Below are 26,868 nucleotides of genomic sequence, written 5' to 3' on the forward strand. Positions count from 1 at the left end.
GCTGGAAACAAGCCATTCCTACATGCACATTTTATGTGTGAGAAGAGCACTAGTAGAATTAAGAAGCACCAGCTCTGAACTCCGCAGAACCCAGGGCCGGCCAGCTCTCTGCATCTACACGCGGGGAGCAGTCAGGTTAGCACCACAGAGAGGAGCCCAGTGGACACAGGCAGAGAAACAGTGGCCCACATATAAGTGGAACAAGAGAAGGCAGGGAGCCCTTTTTCTGTCTAGGAGAGTAGAGGATTATGTATAAAAATCTAATTTTATCTGGAAGAACAATTCCCCTGTTAAATCCCATTGCTCTTTGGAGACTAAAGATCTTGAGATATTCTCTCCATAGTCTCACGTCTCCTACTGTCTGCATACCCTTCATGTCCAAGACCCAAGTGAAATGTCAAATTGGTTTGTGGTTTTTGGATTCTCCAATAGCAAGTGTCATCTTCCACCTTCCCGTGCCGCATCACACTGCTCCCTGTTCTCTTACTGAATTTAGCCTTATCCCTCTCCTTTTTATAGTTACGTGTGTGCCTGGGATATTCCCCGTGGCCTTGGCCTTTCTCTCCTTTTGTCGCTCCTGCAATGTGTGCCATTAAACCTGGTACACAGCACACTCAACAAATATCTTTGAAATGAGTTTATTGTAAAAATCTACTTTTTGAAAGGTTCTGTGGCTTATGGCAGCGTGACAGAGCAAAGTGTAGCAGAAATTTGCAATTCCATTTTTCTCACTGAAGGGTTAAGAAGGCTTTTGTGGTCAAGAGATAACACAGATCTCGCTCTACTATATTATTCCTGACAATTTTGATTTGAGCTGCTCTTAGAAACGTAATTTCTGTTGCAACTATTCTAAATCCAGAGATACAGTTGCACACCAATAGTATAATCTGCTATTTAAATAAATAAATGTTCCCTTGCTTTGGCATTTAATACCCATGTTGAGAAATTTGGCATTCTGCAGGAAAAAAAAAAATCTCTCTTCTTAAAAATGATAAACAATGACCTACAAAGTCTCTCACACTCTTGAGCCCTGAGAAGGCCTGGGTGTCTGGGGGAGAATGGAATTGGGAGGCAGTAGGACTTCTTTGCTTAGATGAGGGACAAATGAATTCTTCACATTCACTTTCCAGCCCACTATGTGTTCTTTGGTTCCTAATCTGGTTCCCATTTCCTTCTGTGGCTTTTGCATCAGATGAGGAGTAAGCTATTGGGAATCTCAGAGCAGAAGTGGCACCTTGGGCGACACAGACTGAACATCTCAGAGAATCTTCTCTGGGGATGCTCATGCCTTCATCCTGGATTGCTGAGTGCTGCTGTCCTTGTGCATAAGGACTGAGGCTCCTGAATGGCCTATTACCCTCACCTGGGAAACTTCTAAGGAGGAGAATTCCTGAGAGCCCCTTTTAGACACCCTTGCATTTTAGACACCACACATTCGGTGATGTCTCAGGAGTGACCTTATTCTGTGAATATCTTCAGGGCCCTTCAATTGAAAATTATAATCTCCAAGTAACCAAGTAAGTACTCATTTTTGGACAGATGGACTTTTTTTTTTTTTTTTTTTTTTTCATCATGAAACGAGCTTTTGAGAACACCCTGGGCAGCAAAATGGGTATATTTTCCTCAGATTTTGCAGTATTTCTTTCTATTATTCAGTGAGGGACACAATTACCCAAGGGATATGGCAGGGGGGTGATTCCATGATGTTGATCTCTCTTCTATTAGTGTTCATTTATGACCAATTATTGATGAGTGTAGTCAAGAAATCATTAAATCTACTTATATTTTCTGTTTACTTCCAAGAGATTTTCCTACATTAGTGCCACAGCTGGAGTCCAGGCCAGTTTTCTCCCTCGGATTTCTGCAATAACTTCCTTAACTTTCCTCACTCCCAGACCAAGGAGAACAAGAAAGGCCGCCAGGGTGTTCCTTTGTCCACCGCAGTTATGATCACAATGGCCCTTCATAAAACTCCTTGTGGTACCCCAGCATCCTCGTGGCGCATTCCACACATTTTCTCCTCCCATTCAACACTTTGCACCGTGTGGCCTCTTTGTGTGCTCCCACACTTGACATTTTGCCCACTCCTCATCACAATGGGCATGGTGTGTGCAGATCTACCCACCTCCTTGTTCTCCCAACAAATGAAAAGATTCCTGAAGACAAGAGCTATATTTTATTCATCCTCCTGTTCCCACCTCTTAGTCTAAGGATCAAACAACAGGGGTTCAGTTAATATTTGCCAAGTTAGTGACTGGCACCTGGAAATCTAAATCCTTTCTTTTCTACAAGATGGAAGCATACCTAATTAGATAAAATAATTTGGAGAGTGTAGCCATCCTCAGGAAAATGCTAAGCATAACATAATGAAAATATATATTCTTATGATTATTACAATTTTATGTTGAGAGAGACATTTACAAGAAACTATAAATGGTCCAACTTTCTGAGCACTTGCCTTGTGTAAGCACTTTCTGCCACATCTCTGTTTGCCCGCCCAGGGATCCTCAGAATATCTAGAACGATTTAGTTCTCAAAGGTTACTTCTCTTGGCCCCTTGGCTGCCAAAAGCCCAGTCCCCATCTCTGGTTTTGGATTAAGAGGGCATCTATAATAACCTCTAATAATAAAAGCATAACATGCTAATCAGACTAGACAGCTGTGAGGGAAACCCGGGTCCCAGGTGCCAGAGGGGAGCCAGTGCAGGCAGCCTGGGGGAGGAAGGCCTGCTCTTGCATGAATTCCATGCATTGGGCATCTAATATGAATACAATCTAACCAGCAAGGTCATTAGAAACTTCTTACTTACACTCACCCTGCTTTGGTAGATACAACAATGTAGGGAAATAACCTTCCACACTGACAGCAACCATGGCAGAGTTCTACCGTTTCTGATTCCCTTGTCTTCAAAATATAGTGCTGCTACAGCTGCTTTTATTAGTTTAATTAAGAATAAAAATACATGGGATGGAGTGGGTTTTTTCTTTTGTTTTTTGTTTGTTTTTTGTAGGAAAGAAAGGGGGGCATTCATCAAATCTGCAATAATAGCTTATGACACTGATGAACCAAAACATTCAGCTGAGGGGATTCTAATAAGAGTGTCATATATAAGAGTAGAAATATTAAAACAGATTTAAAAACTATACGGAAATATTATGAAATTTCATAAGTAAGCATATGCTGTCATAATTAGCATTTGCATTTCGTGGAATCTTAAACATTTGGTAGCACCTTGGGGTTTATGTAGTAGAGTAATTTTTATTTGTGTTTTCTCAGAAGACTAGGTTTTCTAATCCACCAAAAATTGTAGGAAAAGGAGGGGAGAGAAGAAAGGATCTAATCACACATACCTCATCATGTGGAGCTCCTTTTAATTTGTTGTTCCTAATGTGGGCTTTCTCCTAGGAATAAAGTACAAACACCTTCCAGGCCTAGAGGCCTGCGGCATCTGCTCCTTGTCCACCACTCCTGCACCATCCACCTTGATCTCCCCCCATGCAGGACTCCGTGTTTCTCAGACACATTCAACTCTTTCCTTCTGCAGACATTTGTCCTTGTTCATTCTGCCCAGGTCATTTTCCCTTCAGATCTGCACAGCCCCAGCTCATTTCCATCATAATATCTCAATGTAAGTGCTATCTCCTCAGAGAGAGACCATTGGTGACTGGTGGATACACCTTCATCACCTCCCCAGATGAAGGTGTATCCACCAGTTACTGTCTGACTCATCTACCCTCTTCCCCTTGCCTTCTGCCTATGCCCTCCTGGTGGATAGGACCTAGATCTTCAAGAATATGTGTAAAGGTTGTGGTTTAAAGGAAAAAATGTTTTTTAAAGGAAGGAAGTCAGCATTGGAATACCTGGTTCAAGACAGAAGCCCACACTCACTGGGGAGCCACATTTATGCAGAATCATATGATGAGAAGAGGAAACATTGTGGAAATTTTGAGGAAAAGTATAACCAACAAACTTTTAAGTAGTAGTCTGCAATTTTTTTTCTCTTTTTGATGTGATATCCTTTGTTTTTTGTTTTGTTTTTTTGTTTGTTTGTTTGTTTGTTTGTGTTTTGTGTGTGTGTGCGTGTGTGTGTGGTGTGTGTGTGTGTGTGTGTGTGTGTGTGTGTGTTTTAAATCCCAGTAAATGAACATGGGATAGTACCAATGGCTGTGATTTCTGGTCACAAGCCACTTTTTTAAAATATATTTTATTGATTTTTTACAGAGAGGAAGAGAGAGGGACAGAGAGTTAGAAACATCGTTGAAAGAGAATCATTGATTAGTTGCCTCTTGCACACCTCCCCACCGGGGATGTGCCCGCAACCAAGGTACATGCCCTTGATCAGATTCGAACACAGAACCTTTCAGTCCCCAGGCCAAGATTCTATCCACTGAGCTATACCAGCTAGGGCCACAAGCCATTTCTTATTGAGGAAAGACCAGGCCACCAATGAGCAGGTTACAAAGGGTTGGTGTATTCAATTATGTTATTGCTGACTGGGGTATGAACATTCACTTCTTCCACAAATATTTACTGTGGGCCAAACATGTGATGCATCTTGATCATACTGAATATCAATCTTTGCCTTCCAGAAGCTTCTAGTCCAGAACAATTGTAAAAAAAAAATTATTAGACAAAGCAAGACAAATGTAAAGTTACAGATTGCAAATTAGAAAAAAAAAAAATGAGGGTTTTTAACAGAGGAAAACCACGTGAAAGGCCTCAGGGATGAAGCCAAGATTCAATGTCTGGATACAGGAAGAGTGATGGTGTCTCAGAGAAGTATAGTGTGAAATCCTGGGTGATGTCTAAGAAGAGATTAGCAGGTCTGTTTAAACATTCTGACTTGGGGTGATGACTGATGGTTGAGTGGAAATAGACTATTAAGCAACCATCCAAGCAGGCCTGGAGTTGATGATATAACTTTAAAATTGAAGCGCAGAGAAGCATGGTATCTGGAACTTAACAAAAACTTAAAAAAAAAAAAAAGTCTGCTGCTGAATTATTAGTATATAACTCAGTTTTAAACACCAACTAGTTGAGAGGAAAAAACACAAGCTAAATGGACAGGTAGGGGAGAGCAAGTGTGCTTGAGTGAAGGCGGAAGCAGACAGGAATCCAATGCTCCTCTAGCAGGTATCGGAAGACTCACTGTTAAGGATGGATAAGAAGCAGAGCGAATTCCATTGGCTGGATGAGAAAAAAATAATGTATTTAGCAATGATCTACTCATCTTCCTAACCCCTACAACAGAACACCTGGCCACCAGGTGAAGTCATGCACCAGGGCAGACAGAGGAAAACAGAGCGTGCTTAACCCCACCGGCTGCAGCACGTTCCAAATAATTGGCTGGATCCCCTTCCCCACCTGGCCTGGGGTCTCTATCCCACCAGTGCTTAACTAGTACACCTTGTAAGTTTTGCATTAGAGAACCTAGCAGGGGAGGAAATTTTCTGCAAGTAAAGAGAGCAGAACTAGAGCAGCCCGACGAGATTGAAAGGGCAAAACTATTACGCACCAAAACTGTTAAGTTCTGATGAGTTTTATGACTTTGCCTTCAAGCCTCTGGTGTTCAATTGATCATGGCTTCCAGGACAGCTTGGGGAGGAGAGGAGGGAAGAGAATTGCTGGTAACAATTCTCAAAACTCCCCTCCAGCTCCGCGCTTTCAGATGCAAATACCTCGCTGAGTAATGGCTGGGCTGCTGCCCCTCCTACTCTCCCCCAGCTCCTCGGGATTTTCCTGCGAGGGAGAAGGACTCCATCCGTCTGGAGGGCGCCGGAGGAGGGGCGCGCGTGTCTGCGCGCGTGTGTGTGCGCGCCCGGCGGCGGAGCGGCCGCCTTTCCAACCACCCTCCCTGTGTCTCCGGTAGGTGCCCCAGTCTCAGTGGCTCCCCGGGCTGGCCGCGCTCGGCGCTGCCAGCAGGGGAGCAAAAACGCGGACCACCATCACCTGCTCCGCTCCTTTCCCCCCGCGCCCTCCTGGATCTCCGACGCCCACCCCTCTCCCTTTCTCGGACGCGCGCCCCCGCTGCTCCGGAACCCGGGTCCCAGCCGCCCGGGGGAGCCCGCGGGGGCCCCTCAGAGCAAGCGGAGGAGGCCGGGGCCAGGGCTCCGAACCCGCGCCCCACGGAGCGGGCTGTGATTGGAGCAGACACCCGCGTCTGTTCTCCAGGACGCAGCGTGTGCAGAGCGGGCGCCGCCAGTCCGCCCGAGCGCCGAGCCGCGCGCACCGGGTCCCGCACCGGGTCCCGGAGCGCCCGCGGGCGCCGGGTCGCTGAGCGCGCGCCCTTTCGGATGCGAACACCCGGGCGGCGTGGGTGGCGAGTGCCGGATGCCTCCGGGAGGGCGGCGGGGCCCCAGGTGAGTGTGCCTGGCTGCCGGGGGCAGGGACCACTCTGCCGGGCATTTGGAAGCTCCACTCTGCATTGAGCGGAAAGCGGGCTGGGGGAGGGGAGGGGGTCCGCATAGAGTTTCTCAGGGGTCCCCAAGTTCCTGCTGCGTGGCCGTGGGACTTGCGCACAAAGGCAGGACGGGCGTGCAGACTGAGCTGAGGGCGCTCGGCCCGCAGAGCCGGTGATGCCTGACACCAGGTAGGACGCAGTCCGCGAGTTCAGGGTGAGCTCGTACCCCAGTGTGCTGCTCCGGAGGAAGAAGCGATAAAGCGGCCTAGACCGCTCTTCTCCAAGAGGAACGCGAGAGGGTCCCCTTTGACCCGGACGGATGGGGGCAAAAGTCTGCGATGCCCATACCGTTAGGCTCCGCAGCAGCAGTCTGGGACTAGCAGCGGGCGTGCGTCTGCGTGTCGGGGTCCTTCTGCATCCTTGAACTCCTTTTACCTTCCTTGAGGGTGGAACTCATCTAAGAGTGCTTGGCTTTTTGCGGTCATTAGTATTCTGCTGCTACTGTGTATCTGCAGGGTGTCTTGCTTTCCCCTCTGTCCTGGCCCCGCGGTTCCTTGGGGGTGCCTTGGGGAAAGGGCGCCCTCCCGCCGCTCCGAATGCGGGTGGACTTCCCCGCGGGTGCACCTGCTTCGTGCTGCTAGTTGCTGGTATTCGACCTCTCGGCGTGGATTAATGAGAAAGAGCCTGTTGTCTGTGTTGGCTGCACGTTTAGATCGTTAACCTTAAGGATGTCTTAGATACTGTCCAGGTGAGTAAAGATTAGTAATGAGTTCATTCAGCTGTGGGCAAATGGGAGCCTGTGAAGAAAGCATCAAGGATTAGGTGTCTCAGAGCTTTGCAGGTCGGCAAATTGGAGCTTGGATATACTTAAAACGCAGTTGGGTTTTTTTTTTTTTTTTTTAGAAAAGCTTCTCTTTAGTAGATGACTTGTTAAGTGAAGGATCTTTAAATTGGACGCACTCTCGTATTTCTTGGAACCAGATAGGTGTTCAGATTATTTTTACTGCAGAAGTACATAAACAGAACTTTGGCGAGGGTGGGGAAATAAGCCGGGGATAGAAAAAATGTCAGTAACTGGAGACTCTGTGGCTCTTGCTAAATGACAACAATGCACTTTAAAAATCATATCAACATCACAAAAAAAGTGTATTTTAAGAGTTTAGGGGGGGTGGTAGCAGCCCTCTCCTTTTTTATTTTTTTTTTAAAGGAAAGTTTTCATTGATATACTGCCAGCGACATCTAAATAGTTTTTAAGTGTGTCTTTATAAAGATAAGTTAGTAGAGGACTGGGGCGGGGGGGGGGGGGCACTCAGGGGAATTAAGGGAGAAGATAATTACATTGGAAGCTTTCAGTCACTCACAAAACAATTACCCAAAGAGCTAGTTAGACTTTATATTTACCCAAGTTCTTTCTTGTGACATATATAAAGGGGGAATACATTGAGAAGCATTTTTCTTCGTCTTTGGGGCTACTTGGAACAGAGCGAATTAAAATTCTAAAGAATTGAGGCAGGTAGTCACACTGGCAACTTTGTGGGAATCTTACTTGTGGGCGAGTGGGACAGAGTGGCAGGAGCAATTAGGTGGCCTCCAGCGTTAATAGTCTTTATCTGGTCCGGCTAGCTGAAAGTCTGTCTGTGAGAGGAAAAAATAAAGGGAACAATAATCAATAGTGCAGACCAGCGCCCTGCTCAAAGCCGGGGAGGCTGCAGCTTTAATAAAAGGGCATTGTGCACTCACAGCGTGAGATATTATTGTAATTAAGGGCTGCAGCAGGTCATTAGGATTGTGTTAACAATCAGCTGACAGGCTCACAACTCTTCTTAAGCCTACTTTTATTGATTTAATGGCACAGAGCTTTTCCCTTTCTTATAGAAGGGGAACCGGAGAGCGTCTGTATGACTGCAGTTTACCCTTGAATTGACTCTAGTTTTTCTTGTCCAATGCAGAAGAGAGGGTGGAGAGCATACTGAGCTGGCCTCTGTTCAGCCTTCCTGGTTCTAAAAATCAACCCACTATGTCTCCTCAGGGGTAATGTCTTTACTGGTCTGCTGGTCTCCCTATCATTCAGCACTTTAAGGTTTTGTTGTTTTCTGTGTGTGTGCGTGTGTGTGCGTGTGTGTGTGTGTGTGTGTGTGTGTGCGCGCGCGCGCGCGCTTATTTTTGTGGCTTTTTTTCCTCCCCACCCCCCCCCCCTTTTTTTTTGAGGGCAGAGCTGCTGTAAACTTCTCAGAATGTTTCCTGATTTGAGGACGTGAATACATCTGTGTGTCCAGTCACATGCTTTCTTAGATTTTGTAGAAAGCTTTTCTAAAGCACTGAACCCATAAATTGTTCAGTGTTATGAATGTGTATGCCTGAGTGATTTCAGCCTTCCTGGATTTTGTCAAGTGTTGTTTTTATTGCATTGGTGGTTTGTGTCACATCATGGTTCTCACACACAAACATGTTTTTTTCTCTTGCTCAGAAGGCTTCCTTAGTTTAACTGGGGATTTCAGAAACCTCTAAAATAATGAATACATGTTATTTGATGGCAAAGTGAGTCCTTGGCTTGAAGGAATCGGTTGCTTTTAAGTGGGGTGATACAGGGGGGCTGAGGACAAGGAAGGAAAGCTTGTGATCAGAGTCCTGTGTGACCATCCAGCCTCTGACAGGCACAGCAGATTTAGCTGTAAGCAGCGGTCCTTGGTCCTCGGGTGCCTCCTCTGGGAATTTGTTGGTTTTGCAGGGAGATGCCCCAACCAACATCAATCCCCCTTGAACTTCTGCAAGAATCCTCACTGAGCAAATGATCAGTGCAAATGAATATGCAGACATCTGTCTGCACATTCACTTCAGATTGCGCCACAGACTTCTGTTCTGGTAGAGTTTCTCTTTGGCTGTTTTGCAGAGTGCTTATTGAGACATGGTGCCTTTCAGTGAAGTCACATAAACCATACCTGGCTCAGTGTAAATGCAAGGGTAAATGAAACATTCAAGTTGATACAGCTAAGGTATGTTGGAAGAGTATCAAGGAAAACCCTTCACATATAATCCTGCCACTTTGTTATTATATAAAGAGCTCAGGAGGGCTGTGCTTTATCACTTTTTTTTTTTCCTTTTTTAATTGGTATAGGCTGCTTCTAGCTAACTATACACTATGAATCCCCTTTTTCTTTTATTACTTTTATCCACCACACAGGTTATTGGTGCTTAGTTGAAATTGATCCTATAATCCAGTTAGCGAAGTTTTCACACAGCGTCTGATAACCAGAGGCTCACTGCAGGCTGTGTGGTTCATTTCCAGGGCCCCTGCCTGCATATTTAGGCCAGGGAACGGTGGGAGGTTGTGGTTTGTGGTTGTAATGCTGTCTGATTTGGGAGCTAATGGACTTGATCATAGATAGTTTCTTTATGTGAGAAGTCACACATGACAGCCCCAGCTTCACTAATTAAAATGTTAAAAAAATTAAAAATTATGCATTTTTGCAAAAAAGAAGAGGGCTGCTTCGTCAATGTTGAAATTATTGAAGTTAATGCTAAACTTTTCATGGCATACAGATGAAACCATTTAAATGGTAGTATATTTCTGTGCTGGATGCTGCAGGTGGCAGTGCTAAGTCTAGAATGATTATAATGGGTACATTAGGAACAGATGCATCTACTATTCAAGATTTGCAGCAACAACCAAATAATCATACCTGTACATTCTTACGTTCTAAGATATTCCCCGGAGTTGGTATCCCATTTCTAAAATGTTCAATGGGCCATTGTTAAAATTTCAGTGGAAATAGTTTACTATTGTAGTGTCACAGTATAGGAGGAATAAAAAAAATATTTTTTAATCACCGGGGCTGTTTAGAAGGGGGGGGGGGCAATTTTAAAGCTGGATACTCCTCACCCTCCTTTTTTTTTTTTTCCCTCCACCTGGACATACAATCCTAAACAACAGGTCCTGTCACTCTCTTCTTCTTCTGCCCCCCTGACCCTGCTGGATAGAAAATCCTGTGATTTCCTGCTTTGAAAATTCAAACTCATGGCCATATAACAATTCCAGTGAGATCAACACTGCTTTTCTTGACTTTTGGAGAAGCTGACACATCCCAAAGATAATAAATTAAAAGGCACTTCATTATCAGAGTGAGAAATACTTAATGGCCCCTTTAAATTACCCATAGCATCCAGTCATGCCCAGTCCCATCAGTAACTGGCTGTGTGACCTTGGGCATTGCGCTGGGTTTTGTAGATTTTAATTTTGTCCTTCATAAAGAAGACAAGCCTGCCTTGGGTTTTTCTAAAATGTGTTCCAATTCATGTTTGTTATTCATCTGTGGTTCTACCATGTGCAGGATTTCAGTCATGAGGAGCAGTGCATTGGGGGCATCTTTATGTTTTTGTTTTTGTTTTTCTGTAATATGAACCCTCAGGAGAACCAGTGCTGAAATGACAACTTTATCCTGTGAGTACTGCCCTTAATAACTCAGCTCCAAGTAGGGAGGCCACAGCTGTTAGCATGCTCCTTGTCCTAGACTATTTTCTCTCTGCCGTGGCACCTCTGCTCATTCGCAAAGGGGAGGACTTGAGAACATATCTTTTCACCTTTCTGCTTCCCCCCCAACACATTTGGTGGATCTACTTTAAAACCAAGTAAAAGTGACAGTGAACAAATATGATCCCTGCTACAGAGCAGGACTCTAACTTTATGTACAGAGATAAATCACAGAAGGACCTCAGTGGTAACAGGTGACAGCTGTCCTGAGGAAGGTGAGGACAAATGAAGGTCTTTAAAAGACATTGGACAAACCAGGAGGTGGATTTGCCATTGACTTTAAGTAATATCGTTTAATACCCAAGGAAGGTCTAAAAAAGAACAGGCTGCTTTTCTCTGACACCACAAAGAAACCGGTAAATGGAAGGTTGTTCTTAAAGCAGTGGTGATATCTTTACAGCGTCCTCTAACCACTGCTGTGAAGTGGTATCAGTCCCACTTGGAAGCATGCATATTGTTCACCGTTCATGAGGATTCTTTAAAAACATGTTGCTTGTCAAAATGTCCAGTTTTTTTTAAAGCAATCTTGGACGAGACAGTTTCCTCTCAGTAGGCCAACAGAAAGTCTTATTCCCCCATTTTGCTGTTGTTACAACTGTGAAGTCTTGTACAATTATGTTTTATAGATCAGCCAGCAAACATCCGGAGGAATATCAGATTCTGGAGGTGTCTGGCAGTCATCCATTATGGATTTTTTTTTTTAATTCTCATGCATTACTTTCTGTCAAGCACACTGACAGTCCTCAAGTATTTTTACCATTGTTTTCCTAGAAAATGCACATTATTGAATATATTTTGTGGCTGTTATGTCCCATCTAATTGTAAACTGTACTTATCTTTAAAAGGATAAAACTTCCTTAAGTCAGTGTACCAACAGATGATAAACAGTGTGTTTGCATTGAAATTTACACTTAGTATATTTTCAAACAGTGTCAAAGGCCCATTACTGATGCTATTATAACTTCAGACACAGAAGCATGAGAGCAGTTCTTGTCCATAATTTAGAGAAACTGTGATGGTATGAAGTCATTACTGAGATACACTGTAAACCATTTTAATTTAATATCAGACTCCATTTTAAGTGTTGCAAAAGCTAAAATAGTAATATATTTTATTTTAATATAATTGATAATCGTATTTTAAAGCTCAAGTTATTCCAGAAGGCAGATAGCAATGGGTGCCTTTTAAAAAGCAGTTTAGCATATGTAAATTAATTGGTAATTAGGCATGTTTTGAGAACTACTTGTATGGTTATATATGAATGGGAGTGGCTGAATATGATACATTTTATGCCACTTGTTATGTTTTTAGTATGTTGCCTTTGAGATGGAACAGGATCTGGAGGATTTGTGCAATTAACAATTGGTATGCTGAGTCATAAGTAATTTTTTTTTGTAGGTAAGGGATTTTTAGTCATTGATTTAGGTATGAACAAAACATTCGCTTAAGAGCATTATTGTGACTTGATCTGATTTTTAAAAGTGGTTTCACAGTGAAGTGGAGCAGAAAATCCAAGGAAATTTTATAATAATGAATTCATTTTGCTAAGTAATATTGGCTATTAAGGTTAAATGAATAATAAACTGTCTACTTACTTGGATATAATTGTTGCCACTTAGTTGAACAAAAATAATTGGAGCAAAATGTAGCATGATTGATTTCAGGTCAAATAAGTGATCTTGAGTTAGTAAATACTGCCTGACTGATCCACATCCCCCTCTTGTTTCCTTTTTGCTTCAGTCATTCAAAAATTCCTTTGCAAGATTTCAAAGGTGTGTTGTGCTGATCACAGAATTGTGATTTTCATGTGTTGTTTGGGAGAAAAGTAAATGTTAGAAATGAAAACAGTACAAGTTTTATCTTTAACATATCAGAGCAAAGACAACACGTTCTAAATCTTGCTCAGGTAATTTTTTTTATTCAAGATTAATTATTATCCTGTAGCCATCCCATGACTCTCCCAAACATCTGTGGTTGGCTCCTATTCACTCTCCTCTCCTCAGATATAACCTATTCCTGGCCTCCTCCTCAGAGTTATAATGCTCCCCATTTGTAACTGTCCAGAAGTTGACACAGATCTGCAGAAGTTACCTAAACTGTATACCATACATCATTGCTCTGCACTGGCTTTTTTCCTGAGCTGGTCTGGTAGCCAGACCTGTAGCGGGTCACTCTCCTACACTTGCCCACTAAAGACAAGATGACACAACGCAGCTTGGGGGCAGAGGTTTTTGCTTGCTTCTGTTGTGACTTGCCCCTTGTTGGCACCTGTATATGATACCCAGGGGAGGAGGCCAAAGGAAGAGGGAAGATGAATGATATAGAAGTCTAAGAAGAGAGCATGCAGGTTTTGGCTCAGATTCATGAGGCAATATTTAACCCACTGTGAAAAAGTCAACAATTGTGATGGATCATGCGCTCAAGTTCATTTATATATAAAACATAATAGCGTGGTGCCTTTGTGTGTTTAACACCTGTGGGACCATAGGAAGTCTGTCTGGAAGGCAAGGCAATAGGAAATCTCAAGTTCAAGTTTTGGTTCCTTGTGTTTGATGACACAGATACCTGGAGGTTCCTCATACTGGTTCAGGGTCCCTCATTCCTTTCATGACATCCTAACCCGGATGGCTTGGGTTGGACTGCTATACTTGCCTTTACCTTGAAAACCAGATGTCTGTGTAAAGATTGAAAAGGAAGGGAAGGATTGGAGGAAGCCTGATAGAGAAAAGGGACATCCAACCCGCTCTCTCAGGTGTATATTCCTGCCAAACGTAGGCACTCATGAAACACCCCACTCGGATCACAGCCATTCATACAGTTTCCCAGGTTTATAAGCACACTCCACAAAAGGTATTATTGAGGCATTTATCTACCTCATGCAACAGAATTTCCATCCTGCAGTAATGTACACAAAGCCAGGCAAAGTATCCTTGAACATTCTCGCAGACCTTCAAGAAAGGTAAAGAACATTTGGCTCAAGAGCCTGGAAAATACTTCATACCCCACAGAGAAATATAATGGGATTGTTTTCAGTGATTGTGACTCATAAACACAGTAGAGTTAGCAAGCAGTTTATATATTGCATGTGGTTAAGTGTTCATGCTAAAAGTTAATTTAGCTCTGGCCCATGTGACTGAGTTGGTTGGGAATCCTTTGGTCATGTTCCCAATCTGGTCATAGCCCAGGTTGCTGGCTGGATCCTCAGTAGGGGGTGTGCAGAAGGCAGCTGATTGATATTTCCCTCTCTCCCTTCCCCCTCTCTCTCTCTAAATTCAGTAAAAACATGTTTTTACAAATAAAAATGAATTTAATTATAATGAAAACAAGCAGTCCATAACTATTTTCTGCCAATTATGTGTCTGCTTCTGTTCTAGATGCTGTGATACACAGATAGGGTAGACATCCCTCTCCCTCAAGGTTCGTGTTAATACTGGCTGCTTTAAGCACCCTTGACTTACATAGGAAAACACAAAATTCTCAGGTATCTCTTACTCACAAATGCTACATTGTGACTGAAGTCCCCCATGGCATGCTCCATAATGCGCCTTGTTGGGATGTCCTAGCCAGTTTGATAAATCCATAATCTTGTTGTGTGAGAGAAGAGGAAGTTTAACATCTTCTGTTAAAATTCATGCTACATTTTGTAAATATGCCAAATGTTTCTTTCATATTACTGTGACTTTCTTAAATCCCTCTACTCTTTATCTTTAGTTATTAACAATGCACAGTTTTTCACAGCTTAAAAATGTCAACAAAATTTATTCCATATAACTGTCAAAAGCATAAAAGTTAAGACCTGTAAAAAACAGACTTTAAAGATGATTTAGTTCAGCTCCCTTCTTTTGTCAGGGTAGAAAATTAAATCCCAGGGGGATCCAAAGTCCTGCAGAAACGGTGGAGGTTTTAGGACAAAGACTGCCGTGTTCCTATTCCCTCTCCACATTATGTTTGTTTTCTTCCTGTCAGTGAATATCCCGAGTGAGCTGGAATAAATGTCTCCAACTCCAATATCAGTCTTTGACCTGTAAGAATTACAGAAATTGCTTCCCTATTACATTCTTTTTGAAAAAAGATTTTTGGTGCCATTGTTTGTATCCATCTAGATTTTTTTTTTTTTTTGGTTCATGATCCATATTCTCTGGAAATGACAAGAACTGACAAGACTGTTTTCATTCAGTGTGAGAGTTTTCTAAAACATTTTACTATAGATAGCTTTTAAAAATGCTTTTCTTGATTTCAGAAAGAGGAATGAAGAAGCTGAGGGAGAAGAGAGAAAAAAAAAAACAAAAACAAACAAACACCAAACACATCAGTGATGAGAGATAATCATTGATCAGCTGCCTGCCTACTGCGGATTGAGCCAGAAATTGAGGCAGGTGCCCTGACTGGGGAATCAAACCCTGACCTCCTGGTTCATGGGTCAACATTCAGTCACTAAACCACAGATAATTTTTAAAGGAAAACTAACCTCACTTCACAAGAACTAGTATTAAACTGAAAAATATCATCATGGCACTAATAACCCTAACAGCTATTCTTTTAGTGCTTTTAGTTGGGCCAGACACTATCATGATTTGTTCATGATTTATTTATTTTATCCTGTTATGCAGTAGATGCCATTATTACCATCTTTGTTTTATAACCCAGAAACTTGAAGCTTTATCTCTGCAACTTACTTCCTTAGAATTCTGTGAACAACTTGTTTAGCTGACTGAAGACTCAGAATCTGTCTCTATCAGATGCATTGCCCAGTCTTTACCATTGTGCAGTTATCATAACTCCCTGAATTTTGAATTCCTCAAATTAATTCCCTACTTTGTTAGGTACATTTCATACTAAAACAATGCCATCAAAGTTCACTTAATTCATCAAGTAGCCCAAATAACATAATGTATCTATATTACATTTAAAAAGTTGTCCCAGGCAGCATGGAGGGACCTGGAGAGTATCATGCTAAGTGAAATAAGTCAGTCAGAGAAAGATAAGTATCACATGATCGCACTCAAGTGGAATCTAAGTAACAAAATAAACTGGTGAACGAACAGAGTGACAGAGTGGATCTAGGAAGGTGAGGGAAAATGGAAATGTCCTTTGGCCTCAGGTTTCACAATCTAGTCTCAGTCCTGTCACCACAATGCTAATCTAGCCATCCTAGTCCCCAGGAACCTTGGAGGCCCCTAGCATGAGGGAGGTCACATGACTGTGCTTCTCACCATGCTGACAGCTGTTGCCTCTAAAAGCCACCACCCTGAGCTCCTGACTGTAATTCCTGGCTCATTGTAGACCATCCCATCCCATCCCCTGGTGCTCCATTGCCTAGTTTAATCACCTACCCATCATCTTTAACTAGAGGTAACCTGTCTCAGATGGGTTAGCTCAAACCTTCTTACAAGGAACGTTTAACCTCACTGGGGGGCCTGCATCGGAATATTAGTGCCTGACTCCAAGTTACTTCTTATGATTCGAAGTCTAGAACAACTTGACCTTCTAGAGTGGTTTCTAAAAGGACTGATTTCATTGTTGCTCCTGAGATGGGAGATCTGGATTTGGGGAGATGTGTTCAGTGCACAGATGACAGTCAGTGTGGTCCGATAATGGTTTATCATTTTCTGGTTCTCCTTGTACAATAAGTCTGTTTTGCAAGTAGCTGGATTATTCCACAGTGCCCTCTGGAATTTCAAAACTTTACAGAGCTATTTTAACATGAGTATGGTCCCTTGGATGGAGCTCAAAGTCAGTGCAATCCATTTCTCCCAGTGGTGTGGGCTATTCCAACACCTTTAACAAATCTCACCTTTTTTCTACTTACATAGCATTTTCTATCAGTATTGGACTGTCAGAAATTAACAGGAGTAACAGTTACTGCTGTTACAGGAGAGACAGGTAGAAAGACAGAAAAGCGTATAGTACAAAGGCAGTGTAGCTTCTGCCTTCATAGGGAGTTATCTTTTGGCTTCATGTTCTTAAAACTGAATTTTTATCCTCTCTCAAAACACAACACACATGTTAATCCTTCACTATAACTGTCCAATTGTTGACTTATTCATAGTCAAAGGAATTAATAAACCAAAGTGCAGCATAGTGATTTATGTGAGCAGTTTCTCATAAATTCTCATTTGTCTGTGGTTTTGGAAGTTTGTTTTGTAACTGATTTTTTATATCTTGCATAATCAGGATTCTGTAACTGAAAGAAGTAGATCTTAGAACGAGAGGTTTTTCTTTTTTCTTTTTTCCTGTGCCGATGCCAATAATGAATGGGGCTTACAAATACAGTTGGGTTTCCTCACCCCTCTGTCCATACAATTCAATCCCATAAGTGTGTCTGGGGGGAAGGCCCTACTATGCGCCAGCCCCGCTGTGAGACGTTCAGTAAATATCTGTGGAGTCGTGAATAACTGCAGTGAAAGAGCATAACCGAACCTGCTCCACAGCATCTGTGACAGTGAGTTTGAAGAGTGTGAACTGGAGACGACTGAGCTTTCAGCTGATCACAATCAAATCAGAACACGTCAGAGCAGCTGGTGTTCTGTGACTCAGAATCAATCACCCAGCGTCGAAGCACCTCGTGCTCGCTCCGTTATTTCTCTTTACAGTTTCACGGGGGAGATTTAAACCAGCATATGTCCTTCCCATTTGCCTAAATCCCTGCTTTGCTTTCATAGCCTAATGCCAGCGCAGGAAACTGCCTGCAATATATATTAAAAAAAAAAAAAGTTAAATAAGTAAAGGCTAGCATTAAAATGATTTTTTTAATGGATGTGGTTCCATTTGTGTGCAATAAACCATATGCTCAGATAGAATGCCTTCGAAGCAGCGTGGCATTTTAAGGCTGCATTCTGGGACAAGAATAATTCTGCCTCATTGACATAGAACCGCGGTGATTGCCAGTTTCCATCTAAGTTCGTAACTTTTAGTTTAGCAGTTATACAAATGATGGCATCCTGGGGAAATCAGTGTGCAGTTTCTAAATGAACGTTCCCAGTTGTGTGTCCTGGTTTCTGACACGAGTTGTCGCTTTGTCCCGATAGGAACCTCTGACGCCATTCTTGGGCGAAGGCGGCGATTCTGCGGTGGTGACCGCCTCCAATCGGACACTCTACAAACTACCTTCTCTGGACTCCCAGCTGACACCCTGCTGGAGGCAAGAGCTGCCAAGCCAACTGGAACTGTGCCTTCCCTGTTGTCCCTGTTGTCAAGGCTCTTTTCTTACACAGGAAAAAGGAAGAAGAAAAAAAAGATGAAGTTGGGCAGAGTGGAGTTCTGCCACTTCCTGCAGCTGATCACCCTGGTCCTGTGCTTTTCTGGGATGAGCCAAGCGGAACTCTCCAGGTCCAGCTCCAAGCCCTACTTCCAGTCCGGGAGGTCCAGGACCAAGCGCAGCTGGGTGTGGAACCAGTTCTTTGTGCTGGAGGAGTACATGGGTTCGGACCCCCTCTACGTAGGAAAGGTAGGGCCTGTGGTCTTTTGGAGTCACTGTGATTACTGGGAATGTCCGTGCTTGGATGGAGAACTGCTCACTTATGCTTTGGGATTAGAGAACAGGAAACTCTCTCTCTTTCTATTGTCTTTAAGTTATGAGCAACTCAAACCTGCTCTTTCTAGAGGTGGTCTGGTTTTGATAGATTTTTAAATATCTGCTTTTAAAAAATTATTTTTCGGTTAAAAATGAATATGAACAGAAGAAATCAGAAGTGATACTAATTTAACCAATGGTGGGCAGTTTGTGGTGCATGTGTTAGCTGGCCCAGTGGGAACCAAACGGAGCTTTATTTTTCACAGCTCTGTTCTATTTGGGCTGGTTTTTCATTTGAGTGCCTTCTGCACGGAGGGGCCCTCAGGAGAATGGCCTTTCTCTCCCCATGCTCATATCGGGTCCAGTGCCTAGTGCGCTGCAGGGCTGATACTTCCATATTTGCAAAGGCTTCCTAAATTTCTCAATGATGAGCACTGGTGAATGTTTTCTTCATAGAGTCAGTTTTGACAAGAAATCTGTACACAGATTTCTGCGAAATCTATACATCGGCACTTTGTCAGCTTTAGTAGGCTTCTGTTCCTAATAAAGCTGATGAGTTTATCCCTGAGTGAATTTCCAACTTTGAATGATCAAGGTAGAACTTTTACTCTTATTTCATGGGATAATGTTTTTATTTGAACACCCCTTTCATACAGGTGAAAATCTGTTTTTGTTGATGGCTATCTATATAAGTCAAGGAGGTCTGTGTTGTATTTCATTGAATACCTCTGTATTTTAGAAATAATGATGGACATTGATGGAAAAGAGAAAGATTTGAGTGAGGAAGGTCAAGATTTCTAGGTTATGGATTAGAACTTTCTTTTTTAGTCCAGCCATAGCTTTTTTTTTTTTTTTTTTTTTTTTTCACTAAGAAAAAATGTGTTAGTACACAAGTGTTTTTGTGCATATGTATCTTCATAGCCAGTACTATTTTAATAGTACCATCTTATACAGTGTACATGCACTAAATTTCTCTCTTAGCATTTTCCATTTTCTTATAAACAGAGAGCAGTCAGTGACCATTATGCATTGTTAATGACTAAGAATTTAGAGCTTAATTGTATTCATTTTTAATTAACATTTAACAAATTCATCAAACTTTTTCAGTGGACAGTTTTATAATATTCAGCTGATTCAGAAAGAATTAGTAGTGATTAGGTGATTTCACATTTTTATGAGAATGCAACATTTTCTAAAGACAACTAAAATACAATATTTCCATTAATTTGGTTTTAAATGGGGTTGCCACAGTGAGGTTAACATTTTGAAGTAAACATGACTTAAATTTTTTTAAAACACCCTTCTTGTACATTTTAGTCTACATACTAATTCAGAATGCTTGTATCTAAATAATCCTCACAAGTCAATTTAAAATTATGAAAATACATGCTGCTAAGGCTACTTAAATTTCAAATGCATATGAAGTTTTTGGGCAATGTTTTTGTTTTTCTCTGAAATTGTGGGGTTCCTTGATTAGATAATAGGAAATATTCTATGTTTCCCTTTCAGTTAATCAGAGACAATCACTTGGCAGATTGTATGGGATGAAAAACATGTTTGTGTTTATTTCTTATCTGGTGTATAGTGGGAGTTCCATACAGATGCTCACAGTAAATGTTCAGGATGCAAATGGGTTAAACATAAAAACTCTTTAAATGACTAAAATTTAGAAAAAAAATGCAGTAAGTTAATTTGAGATGGAGAGTTAGTGCGAAATATAAGGAATGATTCATTCCTTATACATAGAGATTTCAAATGCCAGAGAAATTGTGTGTGTGTGTGTGTGTGTGTGTGTGTGTGTGTGTGTTAGGTCTTTGAATTTGGAGACCTTGGTAATAAGTAAATAACATTTGGTCATTAAGACATTGAGGATAATAAAGTCATAAGATGACTTGTGATCTTATTTTAGCCTATTTAGTGGGTTTATTCAAAATGATAACTAAAGACCAAAGTAGAACAGTTTGTTGAAGGGACCAAGACTGTTTGTAGAACCCAGTGGTTCTCAACCTTTCTAATGCCATGACCCTTTAAAACAGTTCCTCATGTTGTGGTGACCCCCAACCATAAAATTATTTTTGTTGCTACTTCATAACTGTAATTTTGCTATTGTTATGAATCATAATGTAAATATCTGTGTTTTCCGATGGTCTTAGGCGACCCTGTTCATGGTTCTCAACCTGTAGGTCTTGACCCTGCTAGTGTTTTTCTGCTGTAGAGCCTAAGACCATCGGAAAACACAGATATTTACATTATGATTCATAACAGTAGCAAAATTACAGTTATGAAATAGCAACAAAAATAATTTTATGGTTAGGGGGTCAGCACAACATGAGGAACTGTTTTAAAGGGTTGTGGCATTAGAAAGGTTAGAAAACACTGATAGAACCTTCACCACAAGATCTCTAGGGCGTGGACTTCTGGGCTGTGTTAGAATCTGGCCTTTATCATGAGACTCTCACTCTTATCTGGTGATTTGAGTTGATAAACTTTTGACTGGAAAGGTATAGACTTAAGGAAAGAGTCATTAGTTATTACTCTGATGGAATTCTTTTAATTGAGTTATAATTGACATCTAACATTAGTTTCAGGTGTATAACATAACAATTCATCATTTGTATATATTGTGACATGATCACCACAATAAGTCCAGTTAGCACTCATTATCATTACATGCTTACAGATTTTTTTCCACTCTCTTAACATCTTGCAAATACACAGTGCAGTGTTATTAATGACTAGAGGCCTGGTGCACGAATTTGTGCATGGGTGAGGTCCCTTGGCCTGGCCAGCAATTGGGGCTCTCTTGTCCAGTCCCAATTGGGACCATTTGGGCCTGCGGACCTGAAGGAGGGACCATGGGAGGTTGGCCAGAGGAGGTTGGCTGTGGGAACAAACTGACCACCAGGGGGCAGCTCTAGCATTGAGCATCTGCTCCCTTATGGTCAATGCGCATCATAGCAACCAGTCCTTCATTAACCAGTTGCTCAGGCTTTTATATACACTGAGTGGTCAGATTATTATGATCTCTGAACACATAATATTCTGGCCACTCAGTGTATATCCTATATAATAAAAAGCTAATATGCAAATTGTCCCCTTGACCAGGACCAAAGTAGAACAGTTTGTTGAAGGGACGAAGACTGATTGTAGAGCCCAGAGGTTCTCTACCAGCAGGCAGGCCCACCAACTGCCCACGTCCCCCCAGGCTGTCTGGACCCCACACATGCATGAATTCATGCATCAGGCCTCTAATATATATATACACTTAGTGGTCAGATTATTATGTGTTCTGAGATGATAATAATCTGGCCACTCAGTGTATATACAATAGATAGTCAACATGCTGAATGGAGTTCTGTTTTAAAGAACAATAGTGCACCTTTCCCTAAGAATGTTTCTTAGTTGCCATCATACCTGTCTCCTTGTCCTGTTATAGGAAGAATATGGTGGAATCCCTCCTTTCTCCCTTGAACTGACTGTTAATTCACAGCCATCTATCTCATTGAATTGCAGTGCACTTCTTTAAGTCCAGCCTTTTCCTCACCTTGGCATTTCTCACCTAATGTCCTCCAACTAGCTGACAAAAAATGTGTCTGCAAACCACCGGCCTCTGTTCCAGGCGTTAAGTGGTTTTCATCTCTCCTAACCATAATGGGCTGCCAGCGATTGCTGCGCTCCGGGCCATTACTTTCCCTGAAATGCGTGCTCCGTGCCTCTTCCACAGTCGGCTTCTCTAGCTGTGAACATCACTCTTGTCTTCCCTGCTACTCCCCTTTCTTCCCTGCTTATTCTGGGAGAATTTATTCCTGTTACCTCAGTCAGCATCAGATGTGTAGACATTCAGTGTGGGATCCACTCAGCTTTCAGGTCAGCTTGCTGGAACGTGTTGGTGAGCATTCTTGATGCGGCCAATTACACCTCAGCAGTATCTCTCACCAAGAGATACTCTGTCTCCTGATAACTAAAGCTGGGCTCGGTGATCCAGAAAAGGAATGTTCCTCCTGAAAAGAGGTTGTGTTTTAAAAAAAAAAAAAATGAGGTAGGAATTAGATTCCATAACAAGGCCGATTTATATTAGATAAGCATAAAGACAATAATGAAGCCCAAATATGTACTACTGGGTTAGGGAAAAGCCTACTCGTTGTGGTAAAGTTACATTTTATAGATTATGGAGGGGAAAACCAGCAAAAGTGCCCTCTCAGTATCTAGATTACCTAAAGTTGGCACCTACCTTGGAAGAAAGCAATGGCAGTTTGTTCTTTCCTACGCATGTGTAGAAATCCTATTTTCACAATAGCCCTGTAACCAGCGTGCATTGTGAAGACCCTCGTTCTTACCTTGTTACTTTGCAATAGAATGGCGTAACTCCTGGAGGGAATTTGGGCGTGGGTCAGCTCTGTGGGATCTAAGTAAGTTAAGATCCTTAGACATATGTTTTGGCAGGTATTCTTAGCTCTTACTATACTTCAGTATACTAGTAGCTCTAAAGTATTCAGTGTACTTTCTCCACATAAAACCAACAATTCAGTTTTTTTGTTTGGTTTCTTTTCAACCGTAGCAAAAATAATACATATGATTTTGTCACTAAATTGCCCAAATTTGCCATAAATTCAGTTTAATATTGCCAGTTTTCTCTTCAAAGTTATCTGAGGTTACAAATGGAAGTTATCATTACCTAAGGCTTCATCTGGTGAGACTGCATAACTGCATGTTGGAGGAGAGGGGCTCACAATTATAAACCTAATTAAAAACTAGGGCATTTAGATTGGCTCCGAATTTGTTGATTGTCTATCCACATTGATCAAAAGCACTTTAATATTTTTTATTGATTTTTTACAGAAAGGGATAGAGAGTTAGAAACATGGATGAGAGAGAATCATCAATCAGCTGCCTCTTGCACACCCCCTACTGGGGATGTGCCAGCAAACAAGGTACATGCCCTTGACTGGAATCGAACCTGGGACCTTTCAGTCTGCAGGCCTATTCTCTATCCACTGAGCCAAACCCGTTTCAGCCAAAAGCACTTTAAAATGCTATCTTCTTGAACTCTTTTTGTTTGTATTTACTTGTCACCCATTTTGTGATGAGAAAAGCAAAAATTAAAATAACAGGTCTGTGCTAGTCTTGTATTTACGTTGTCTTTATGTTGAGATTGTAAGTGCAAAATGAGATAAACTCAAGTGATGATCCTGGGCCTCTGTGACTGTTTGACAAGCTTTGCATGCGATGCTCTTGGTCCTGGAGTCCCAGCATCTGCAGCAGCCTCTGTAGCTCACCAAGATAAATGACAGAATTAGACAAGCAGCAGGACTGTCCCCGAGCCTTTGCCGGCTCAAACATAGATAGATAAGTGCTATGTTGGGAGAAATTTCACCCTAATCTGCATGATTCTTATTGATTATCTGTCATCATAATTGTGATCACTGGAGGGAAACGGTAGTTTCTCTAAATATGCTTAACACTATATCCCCCAAGTTCTCCTTTGCTGCTGTCCACCCTGTCTCCTTCCATGTTCACGTCCATCCCCCTCCCCAGTCTCCTTTCTTCTTTCAGTGCTTATCTAGTACCTCCTCTGTGCTAGGTGTTGTGCTAGAGGGGAGAGTTTAAAGAAAACAAGCTTCTCTTCATAAAATTCACCATCTGGTTGATAAGCCATGCGGGTAACCAGATGGCAGTGGAAAGCAGTCAATTCTATAGCTAATCTACATCTGTGGAGGTGGGTAGGAGGGAGGAATGGAGCCATGGATCCGTGAACAAAGGCTTGCATGAGGATACAAGATGTACCTCAGTGATTTCATAATCCTTTTGTACAATCTTCACATCAACACAGAAAAAATTATCTTCTTAGAAAGTAGGACAGAGTATTCTAAATCTGTATTAGAGGAAGCTTTATATAGTAGAAAGATCAGTAAGTAGAAACCCTAGTTTATACTTACAAGTTTCTCTATGTTGAACAATGCCCTTAAACATAAATTTCTTATCCTCTTATCGATGAACTAGGGATCAATCGGTAAAATTTTAAAACATTTCATTTTGACATAATTTTAGACTTACCAAATACGTTGCAAAGTATTATTTTAGAACCCAGCTTCTCCAAATGTTAATTTTACATGACTACATCTATTACACAGACCAGGAAATGATCACTGGTGTAATACTGATTATGATTCAGCAGTCGAATGCATATTTTCCATTTGTTATATAATACTAAAGTGCTTTTTCTGATAGGAGCTGGTCTAGTGTTACATCTTGACTTTGTCTTGTCTCCTTAGTCTTTTCAGCCTGAGGTTGCCACTCCATCTTTCATATTATCATTCTTGACCAGTAACTTGGTAGCACATATCATAATCTGGGTTAGTTTCCTGTTACTTCTTAACCAGAGTGAGCATTTCAGGTGATGGGTGTAGTTCTGACAAGATGCTCTTCCCATTGTGTCTTGTCAAGAAGTGCAGGATGCCAATATGACTCATTTGTAGTGATGTTGACTTTGATCACCTGGGTCAGGTGGTGTCCTCCAGGTTCCTCTGTTGAAGAATCATACCTGAAAGTTTTGAAATCTACACTGTCCTTATGGGTTGGAATTCATGATAGCTCTGGTTCAAGTGGATGCTCTGCAGGATTCATTGAAGTCCATGGTCCAATTTAAGGATGAGGAGTGGGTCCATCTGAAACATGGGTCAAATTTAAATCCTTAACCCCATCAACTAACGTCCTTAATCCCATGTAGTACTTGATCATGTTTCTCAAATATTTAGCCCTCATAATTGTAAAATGTGGTTTTAGAAAACAATACACACTTAACATAAAAAAAATGTCTCAAGAAAATGCAATCTAATATATTAACATTTTAGTATATTAACAAGGGAGTTGGGATCTAAATAAGGAATATAATTATATGTTTGAAAATATTTAGTCTTGCTAATTCCTCCAAACGATTTATTTAGCGCCTATAACATTTCTGTTTCATAATCAATACTGACAATATCTTTGAAAAGCCGACTGAGTTAAAAAGGAGGTGTTCTTATATTAGAGGTGAGGTAATAGATACATTTAAAAGTAAAATAAGTAGAGTAAGGGAACAATCATTAAACCTATAATTTAGAAGAATTAAAAAGCAAATCTGGATGATTATATCCACTCCAGAAAATAAATTTTTGAAAAAAAAAATGTTAAGATGTTCTATGACTGTGAAAATATTTTATTTTATTTTTCTGCAAGGTGTCAGGGTTAGTTGCATTATTATCAAACCCTTTTAACATATTTTTGAAATCTTTACCTTTAAAAAGCATGTATTCAAGAAAGAATATATAAACTTACACAGTTTTCTAATTATTACATATTCTTGAAATTTAACAAATCTCAAAGGTGAATTTAGTAAGAATAACAAGCAGTGGTAATATTGGAGTGGTTACAATGGTATTTAACCTGTATATAGAAATATTACACATGTATCTTAGAACAGAAATTTTCAGGATAGGTTGTGTAGAAAGAACATACTATTGAAATTCTGGAAAAATATGTAGGATTTTTATCCAGTTCTTTAAAAATCTCATCCTTTAAAAATTCTAGTTTTTGGTATACGGCAATATACAGTACATTTAAGGTAGGGGTGTCGAACTCAATCAGAGAAGGGGCCAAAATCTAAAATCCAGCCTAAATCACGGGCCGAATGGTTTACTGAACAGTCATAAACTGACAATGTCATAAACTGACAGCGGAGTGCAGTGATGACAGCGCGGTGCGGGCCACATTGCAAGGCCTGGCGGGCTGGATTTGGCCCGCGGGCCTTGTGTTTGACACATGTGATTTAAGGAGTTTTAATTGATACAGGTATACTTTTAAGTAAGAGGGAAGACCATTAGCCCAGTCCAGGATGGATTTTAACAGCTAAAGGACCATTTGAAACTAGTTCGCTCTACATTGCATTGCCATTTTCCAGGGAGCTGGTTTGGACCCAGCGAGGTTGGCCTGGATCAAAATAGGCTCAAAAGTTGCCTTAGGTTCCTTTTGCTTAACTTTTCAGTATATGGGAGTGTCTGAACACATTCCAGTAAATAACAGCTAGAGAACATGAAATTGCCAGGAAAATACTCATGGTGAACTCAACCAGCCTTAGTCTTCTCAGGCCAACAACCAAAGATTTACCTGCTGCCATCGCCTAAACAAGAGAGAGCCCCAAAGACACGGGAGAAAAAGCAACATAGCATGGCAAGGCCTTTCGCATTGCTGATTCAGCTAGCATCCTTGTCTTCTGTAGGATAAATTCAGAAGAGCAGTTTCTCAAGATGGGGCTGTGTTATAGGAATGGTAATTACATGAACCAAAATGACTAACATCATTCCAGCAAGTTCTGTGTGTAAACAGTGCACAATTATCTGATAAGAATGCTTCCCTTAGACTGTTGACTTATCTTCTGAGTTAAAATGC

The 26,868-nt window shown here is 41.4% G+C and overlaps 1 protein-coding gene across 4 annotated transcripts in view; it reads left to right on the top strand.

Annotated features, from left to right (window-relative positions):
• Positions 1-5,758: 5,758 nt before the first annotated feature.
• The window catches only part of CDH7 (cadherin 7), a 135,113-nt gene continuing 114,003 nt past the window's right edge, over positions 5,759-26,868 (top strand). For 3 of the 4 annotated variants that reach the window (XM_084887838.1, XM_084887835.1, XM_084887837.1), the window contains exons 1-2: positions 5,878-6,359; positions 17,957-18,375. In XM_084887838.1, the coding sequence (XP_084743964.1) occupies positions 18,166-18,375 (210 nt within the window). In that variant the 5' untranslated portion in view covers positions 5,878-6,359; positions 17,957-18,165. The other variant, XM_084887836.1, reaches the window with a different exon arrangement.

The sequence above is a fragment of the Pipistrellus hanaki genome (assembly GCF_964339955.1).
Source record: "Pipistrellus hanaki genome assembly, chromosome: 6".
Classification (NCBI taxonomy): Eukaryota; Metazoa; Chordata; class Mammalia; order Chiroptera; family Vespertilionidae; genus Pipistrellus; species Pipistrellus hanaki.